The following is a 7,909-nucleotide window of genomic DNA, read 5'->3' on the forward strand; positions in this document are numbered from 1 at the left end:
AGGCAGGCCCCAGGAGCATTGTGTCTTAGTGCGAGCTGAGGGGTGGAGGGGGGTGAGGGTCCGCAGAGGTAGGACCTGGGAGCCAAGCTTCTGCTGCCCTCTGCTGTAGGCTGGGAATAGGCAGCTCGGAGCTGCAAGGCTGGCGGAGAAGGCATGGGGTGAGGTGGGCAGAATTCCCTGTGCCCAGACTCTGTGAGGGCCCACTGGTGGCGGACGCCCAGGGGCACTTGGGGTCAATGTCATGACTTCACTGCTGCAAATAAAAATGTCCCACCCCATTGTTGGCTCTCAGGTGTCCAATGGCTACTGTTGGAGGTGGCTGTTTCTCTCAGAACAGAGCCAGGGCTGTGTTCTCTGTCCCTGCTGTCTTCAGGGGGCAGTAGCCTTCAGAACCCCCTCTTCCTTGCTCTCTTTCAGAGGAGCAAGTGGGCACCCCACAGTCAGCTAGTGCTGGGGTCAGGAGTTCATGATGATGATGACATTCAAATGCGGATCAAGTGTGACTAGTCTCTACCACCTGGGGCTGACTCATGGCCCAAGTGTTCCTTCCTGGAGATCACAGACTTGGGGCCCATGAAGACTGGAGTCTGTCCTTCCATCAGGTCAACTCCAACCAACATGGCCAAAGACAAGCTCAGCAGTCCCTCTCCATTCTGTTCCATTGCATCCAGCTTTTGCCTGAGGTGGGAGTTTTCGAGCAAGTGCACTGATTTCCCTGGCCCTGGGTTTCTCCTCTGTCAAGTAGATACTAAAACTTAGTCTGTCAGTTCTTGATCCTGCCACTTAGTGGCAAGGGCAGCCTCAACCATGTCATTGAGCCCATTTGTATCTCTGTTTTTATCATCGATGAAATGTGGATGATCAAGATACCTGGCTGACAGAGTTAGTGTGAGATCTAGATGCATTAAAAAAATGATACATTCATATGTGGAAAGCCGTTGGAATAGTGTGTCTGACACAGCACTGTGCCTTGTCTTTAGGACTCTAGTCTTTAGGACTCTAGGAGATGCCGAAGGGGCTCAGAGAAGGGTGCTTGCTGGAAAAGGAGGAGGTTGATCTTTGGGGAGAACTCTGTCTGCAGACTAGGACTCCTCACCCATCAGTCTCAGAGCCCCGGGCTCTCCTCTAGTGTCAGGTGCACCCCCAAGCTTGCCCCTGAGCACCCCCTCACCATGGGGAACCTCATGGGTGCTGTGTCTGGGGTTCCACCTCTTCAAACCACGTTCATGTGCTCTTGGCTTAGCAGATGTCCCTCAGGTCCCCCAGCCACACTGTCCTGGGAATTCCTGTCCTGCTTCTTCAAATGGGGAATGGACCCTCATGCTGGGCCAGGAAGAAGTTGTCAGGGGAAGTAGGTTGAGTGTCCCAGACACGTTGGTACTCTGTTGCCAGGTAGAAAGATAAACATTTTGTCACTCCCCCTGGGACTCCCTCCAGGGGTGGGAGACCCTACTACCCTTGAGTGCCCAGCTTTCTGTACATGGGGAATGAGGCCTGATGTATGCCTGCCTGGTCAACTGCCCTGGGCATCATCAGTGTGTCCAGAGAGTTGCCTAGCAACCCAGGGTAGCTGGGTGACTGTGTCAACATCTCACGACCAAAGGCCATGAGAAACAGAGTCCACTCACTTGGCACCCCTCAGCCGCACGCCCCTCCACGCTGAGCCCTGCTCTCAGGAGCAGACCTCTGCTGTCCCTTAGATTCCCTAAGCACAGATCTCCGTGTGAGAGCCATTCCTCGTGGGGATGGTCTTTTTTTTTTTTTTTTTTTAAGATTTTATTTATTTATTTGACAGACAGAGATCACAAGTAGGCAGAGAAGCAGGCAGAGAGAGAGAAGGGGAAGTAGACTCCCTGCTGAACAGAGAGCCAGATGCGGGGCTTGATCCCAGGACCCTGGAATCATGACCTGAGCCGAAGGCAGAGGCTTTAACCCACTGAGCCACCCAGGAGCCCCCCGTGGAGATGGTCTTAAAGAGGGCCCAGGAGAGCTCTTCACCAGCAAGTGGGGGTAGGTGCTGAGGTCAGGTGACTCTGGAAGGCAGCCAGGAAGGAGGTGGCCGTGCAGCAGGTACCAAAGGACCAGAGGTGCGCACACACACCGTCAGCCCAGGCACCCTCACCTCCTGAGGATCGGGGCTTCCTTCCCTCTTCTGCAACCCCCTGCTCCTCCTGAGCTGTCCCAAGGAATCAGTCACATCCTTCTGCTCCCAGGAGACAAGGAATGTGTCTCCTCAATTAAACTCAACTTTCATCTCAATCACATTGTCTGGGCCTAGAGATGGGTGGTGGGACTCTGGCCCTTGCAGTCTCTTGTTCTTCCAACATAAGGTAGGAGTGAGGCCTAGTGTGAGGGGATGGTTAGATGGGAAGAGGGAGGCCTCAGGGCAGTTTCTCCTGTGGGTCGGTTTCACTGCTAGCTCTCACACCCAACACCACCAATAAAATGGATGATAGTAATTAAGACTACATCATTACCTGGTGTTTATTTATTCCCAGGAAGCCTCCTTTCCCTGGCCCCCATCATTACCTATGCCATCCTTTCCATAGATGATGGGTGTTAACTATGGCTCTAATAAAAATTAATAACTGTTCAAGTTTCCCATCCCCATGGCTCAGGGTAACTCTGCTGTCTCCTTCACCTCAGCTCTGTGAAACAGAGGGGGTGGCTGCCCAGGGTGGAGAGGTATGGTCCCTATTGTCAGAGGGAGGAATGGGGCACTATGCCGAAGAGAGAACAAAGAATGCAATCCTATGTATAAAGTTCTAGAAACAACAAAGCTTGCCTTCTCCTTCGAGCCTCCCACTTTCTTTCCCTTATACCCCTGCCCCCAGAGGAGCTTCTCTGTTCCCTCTCCCCTTCCTGGGCTGTGCTCAGAAGACGGATCAAGTGGAGCATTCACCATCATCCAGCAACCAATGCCACAGAGGGAATGTATTTCCTAAATGGTAAAAAATAAGGTTGGAGGGGATCTTCATAAGGGTCAAGACCTTGCACACAAAAATTAGCTACAAAGTGGCAATTGTTGATATGATTCAGCTCTCAGGGATGTTTGTGTTCTTGACACGCAGGAATAGAACTTCAAACTTCTGGTGAAAAGGGCATGGGTGGGGGAGTGGTGGCAGGGGGCTCTGTCCGGAATCTCTCAAATCATCATGGTCAGCCCACCCAAATAGGTGGGCTCTAGAGAGGTATTCCAGAGAGAAGTCAACTCCTGAAACCCATTCTTCAGGGTGACTCCGGGGAGAGGGCAGGGGCGCAGTGACGAGTCCCTCAGATTCTCTCTCCTACTTCTTCTTGCTTTCGCCCTAGGTCAACTCAGCGTCTTCGGGGCGCTTAAGCATCTCCTGACCCAGGGCTGCAAGACCTGGATCTGTTGGCGCTCAGCCAAGCCTCCTCCCACTTGTCCATGAGCCTGGAAGTGGGGTACTGCACCCATCCCATGCCTTTTCCCATTTTACAGAAGGGAAAGACAAGGCAAAAGGGGGAAGCCAGGGAAGAGCCGCGAGAACTCTGGACTCCAGGTTTCCTTCGTTTCCTCTTCCCCACCTTTTTTGCTGCCGTTTCCCGGCCCCTAATCTTTCCAATTAGGGCGGCCGCTCACCTACTGGGCCTTATCCACGAGTAGGAGGCGCATCGCCCCTTTAAGTCGGCAGGCCTCTGGCTTCCTTGACCTCGCCCCGCCCCCCTCCGGGGCCTCACTGCGCCTGCGCCAAGCGCCGGAGCCCTGGGGTTGGGCAGAGCCTAGTTCCGTGCAACTTTCAAGTGAGTTGCAAACTCCGCCCCGAGGCCGGTACCCGTGGCAGGGCCCGCTGAGACGGCGGGGACCCGAACGAGCGAAGGCCGTGACCGCCACCCGCGGCCCGGGACCCGCAGCAGCGCCACGGCGAGAGCCGAACACCTGGTTCCCCGCAGCAGGAAGTGCGGGGCTGAGCCGTAACTGCCCCAGGAGCGCCGCGGGGCGAAAGAACGCGCCCGCCCTTACCGGCTCCCAAGTCGGTTCCTCCGAGCCCTGGCCTCCTCGCTTCAGCCCACGGGTCTCCCCACTCTTCAGGCTCCGCGCACTGCTGAGTGAGGGGGTGGCGGGCTCCGCCTCTGCCAAGGGGCAGCCGGAGCGCCCCTCTGGTTCCTGCACTTCCACTGATTACCCCATCCCAGCCCCGCGTGAGCGTCCCTCTGGTCATCTTCTTGCGGAGGTTCCCCCTTCGTGCCGAGGCTGCAGGATGGTGTCCTGGATACTCTGTCGCCTGGTGGTGTGAGTATGGCTGCTTTCAGACACCCTCTATCCCCAGGAGCCAGACCGCTCCTGAGGTGGAAGATTGATGGGAACGTCTGGTGGGAGAGGGGGCACAGCGCCCTCAATTCTCACACAAGGGTTGACGGACCTGCGGGCACGCACCTGCCAGCCGGCACCCTCGCTTGTCCTCCATCCCCAAAGTCTCCTTGGCTCCTGGCGACCCCTCCCGCAATCACACACACTGCAGACAGGGCTGTGGGACCGAGGCCCTCACACCGGCCTGGCAGCCCCTTAGCAAACGCAAGGTGTTGTGGCACCTTGTGGGTGGAGATTCCAGGTGCCTGCTTCCCATCTGAGCAGTCACATGACTCAGTGCCCTGGCCTCTACCTCCCCACTCTGTCCTCCTCTCACCTTTTAGTATTCCAGCACCTGGCTCCTATATTCCTGCCTGCAACCTGGCAGTGCCAGGTCTGGTGGCTCCGGGCCTGATTGCATGCCCATGGGAGGGGACGGCCTGGTGCTCTCACCAGCTCTGAAGCTTGCCTCCCACCCACCTGTGTGTGGCTGTGTGTGCTCCCGCTCCATCATGCACCCATAGGGTACCCGTGCAGGCCTGGGCAGGCTTGGGGTGTTTGTAAACAGCAGGGTGGGGAGGTAGCCTTCAGGGTACTGACTCAGGCACAGGTTGTGCAAGCCAAGCAGGAAGAACGGGGTAGGCCCTTGCCACTGCACACCTATGAGGGAGGTGGCCATCTGGTGGGGGGCAGGAGGACATGATGGCCCTCATCCTCCCGCTCATTTTTACCGGCTTTTCTAGGTTGGTGTTTGGGATGCTGTACCCAGCGTATGCTTCCTACAAGGCTGTGAAGACCAAAAACATTCGTGAATATGTGAGTGTGGTTGTGAGCAGGAGGGCTTGGTTTAGACTGGGTGGGACGACAGCCTTGGGGGTATGGAGGACTCGGCAAGGTGAGGAGGGTCGGAACTGGCCTCCCCTTCTTCCAGAGGCATAAGCAGATGGGATAGCCTGACCAGAGTGGGTGTGGTTGGAAGGCAGGCTGTTGAGGATGCCTGTGCAGGATCCTGTGGGTGAAGCTTCTGGGGGGGGGTGGGCATAGAAATGGGTGGCAGTTTCTCAGAGACAGCTCTCTGGGGCCTGCCGGAGCCAGGAGAATGCAGCAGCACAGGCTCTCTGGAATCTCGGGTCAGCTTGGGACAGGGGAGGTGGCTGTGCGGGCTCAGCTATTGGCCTCTGACCGCCACCTGCCCCCCAGGTGCGGTGGATGATGTACTGGATAGTCTTTGCACTGTTCATGGCGGTGGAGACCTTCACGGACATCTTTATCTCCTGGTATGCATGCAGAAGGTCTATGGGCAGTGGGGAGGTGAGAGGCCACTCTCGGCCTGGCCCCCTGGCTGACCGTGCCCACCCTTCCCTTTGAAAGGTTCCCTTTCTACTATGAGATCAAGATGGCCTTTGTACTGTGGCTGTTGTCACCTTATACCAGAGGGGCCAGCCTGCTTTACCGCAAGTTTGTCCACCCGTCCTTGTCCCGTCATGAGAAGGTACTTGGTGGGGGTTGAGTAGGGAAACATAGGGGTGGGTGTGAAAAAGAGGGCCCTAGACTTGGGGTTCCAGATACTGGGTGATAATCTGGGTTCTAATCTGAGTCCTGCTGCCGCTAAGCTGTGGGACTGACCTTGACAGAAATTAGTCATCTTCCTCTCATGGTAATCAAATGCAAGCACACGGGAATGACCATTCGAGGCTGTGAAACACCAGCTCGAAGTTGTTTTGGGGATGGTGGGAGGAGGCTGCGTGTGGTCACTCACAGAGGTGTGGAAATGGGTGGGTGGGGAGCTCTTGTTGTGGCTGCCGGGGCCCTGGTAGGTGGGGATGGGCAGGGAGGCACGGTGCGCAGCAGAGGAGTGACTCAACTGTCCAGCTGAGTCCAACTGTCCCAACTGCCCCCCCCCACTTCCCTGTCTTCTGCAGGAAATTGACACCTGTATTGTGCAGGCCAAGGAGCGCAGCTATGAGACAGTGCTCAGCTTTGGGAAACGGGGCCTCAACATTGCTGCTTCAGCCGCTGTGCAGGCTGCCACCAAGGTGCCCTGGGCCCCAGCCCTCCAGCAGCACTCCCATCCCCAGTGCCTTTTGGAGGGGTGCAGCTCTCTGTCAGGGAGCCGAGAGAGAGCACTTGACCATACCAGGGAACAGGGTGAGGGGTGACAGGTGGGGTGTTGGCAGGAGGACGGAGCTGGAAGTTCAGACTTCTCCTGGCTGGGACAGTGACCATGAGTGCTTGTTCCTGCTCTCTGGGCCTTCATTTCCTGTTGGTGTCGCAAAGGCATGGGGCTAGAAGGTTACTGAGCTCCTTTCAGTTCCTTGGCCTGGGCCCCTTCACCTCCCTGAGCAGCTGTGCTGGCTCAGACCCCTTTCTGCTAGGATCCCCAGTCCCATCCCTTCAGGTGACATGGTGGCTCCCCGTCCCCTGCAGAGTCAGGGTGCACTGGCCGGAAGGCTGCGGAGCTTCTCCATGCAGGACCTGCGCTCCATCCCCGATGACCCTGCTCCCACCTACCAGGATCCCCTCTACCTGGAGGACCAAGTCCCTTGCCACAGGCCACCCATCGGTGAGTGGGAGAGCAATCTGGAGCTGTTTGTTCTCAGGGGGCTGATGCTTCCATGTAAGCCAGGGCTTCCCCAGGGTTTCGAAGAAGGCCTGGCTTGGCCTTCCCATTATGGAAATGCTCAGCTTTGCCTCCCCGGCCTCCCCCTCCTCAATACAGGGTACCGGGCAGGGGGCCTGCAGGACAGTGACACCGACGATGAGTGTTGGTCAGATACCGAGGTAGTCCCCCAGCCACCTGCCCGGCCCCGAGAGAGACCTCTGAGCCGCAGCCAAAGCCTGCGTGTGGTCAAAAGGAAGCCGCTGGCGCGGGAGGTCAGTGGCAAGGGAGGCATGAGGGAGGTGGGAGGGAGGTGTGCTACCCGGGTACCCAGGGCCTAGACCTTCTCAGGTCATACCTGCTCTCCACCCCCCACCAGGGTACCACCTCGCGCTCCCTGAAGGTTCGGACAAGGAAGAAGACCATCTCTTCGGACATGAACAGCTAGGGTCTGTGGAGCCTGGTCCAGTCTTACCTCTCTTGCCTTATGAGATGCTGGGGGCTGTTTGGAGGAGACCTCTGGTGGCACGTCTCATCTGTCTAAGGCAGCTGCTAAGGGTCTGTCCTCCTGGCTCCCAAGCTGCTGGGGCCATGCACGGGGCTATACCTGTAATGTACCAAAGTGGGCTGTTCCCAGGATTCTATTTATTACCTTTCTCCTCCTTCTCCCCTCCCGGGTGTGTGGGACAAGTGCCCTTCCCAAACCTCTGCAAGTGAAACCAAAAGTCCACCCAGCCATGTTCATTCCTTTCTGTCCTTCAAAGTACTTGACAGCCTCCTCCAAGGCCCTGTGTGTGTGTGTCCTGGTTGTGTGTCTTGTGTTGCTGAATGTGGTCAGGTTTATGCACGTTTTGGTAAATAAACACATAAAAGTGTTCTGCGTGTCTTGGTTTAATACACATTATTAGATAGCCTGCTACAGGCCAGTCCCAGTCCTAGGATGGGATGAAAGGACAGACTGACTGCCAGAAGGGCCCGGTCTCCTGGGGGAGGGAACC

The 7,909-nt window shown here is 56.8% G+C and overlaps 1 protein-coding gene across 3 annotated transcripts; it reads left to right on the forward strand.

Moving 5' to 3' along the window:
- Positions 1-3,764: 3,764 nt before the first annotated feature.
- Positions 3,765-7,787, forward strand: LOC111154779 (receptor accessory protein 4). Of its 3 annotated transcripts, XM_022514697.1 has the most exons (8): positions 3,767-4,255; positions 5,056-5,128; positions 5,513-5,589; positions 5,684-5,804; positions 6,235-6,348; positions 6,740-6,875; positions 7,032-7,186; positions 7,291-7,787. In XM_022514697.1, exons 1-8 carry the CDS (start codon positions 4,224-4,226, stop codon positions 7,357-7,359), a joined length of 777 nt encoding a protein of 258 aa, XP_022370405.1. In that variant the 5' UTR covers positions 3,767-4,223; the 3' UTR covers positions 7,360-7,787. The 3 variants fall into 3 exon arrangements, with proteins under 3 accessions (XP_022370397.1, XP_022370405.1, XP_022370413.1); XM_022514689.1 differs by lacking the exon at positions 7,032-7,186 and having other exon boundaries at positions 3,765-4,255; positions 7,291-7,786; XM_022514705.1 differs by lacking the exons at positions 6,740-6,875; positions 7,291-7,787 and having other exon boundaries at positions 7,032-7,167.
- The last annotated feature ends 122 nt before the right edge of the window (positions 7,788-7,909 follow it).

The sequence above is a fragment of the Enhydra lutris genome, unplaced genomic scaffold (genome assembly GCF_002288905.1).
Source record: "Enhydra lutris kenyoni isolate GAN:26980312 unplaced genomic scaffold, ASM228890v2 scaffoldscaffold3, whole genome shotgun sequence".
Classification (NCBI taxonomy): Eukaryota; Metazoa; Chordata; class Mammalia; order Carnivora; family Mustelidae; genus Enhydra; species Enhydra lutris.

Bases quoted from the DNA above. Each gene is read 5' to 3' on its own strand.
- LOC111154779 (XM_022514689.1), top strand. From the start codon at position 4,224: ATGGTGTCCTGGATACTCTGTCGCCTGGTGGT. The intron at 4,256-5,055 runs GTGAGTATGGCT...CGGCTTTTCTAG, and splicing joins ATACTCTGTCGCCTGGTGGT to GTTGGTGTTTGGGATGCTGT. The intron at 5,129-5,512 runs GTGAGTGTGGTT...CCTGCCCCCCAG, and splicing joins CCAAAAACATTCGTGAATAT to GTGCGGTGGATGATGTACTG.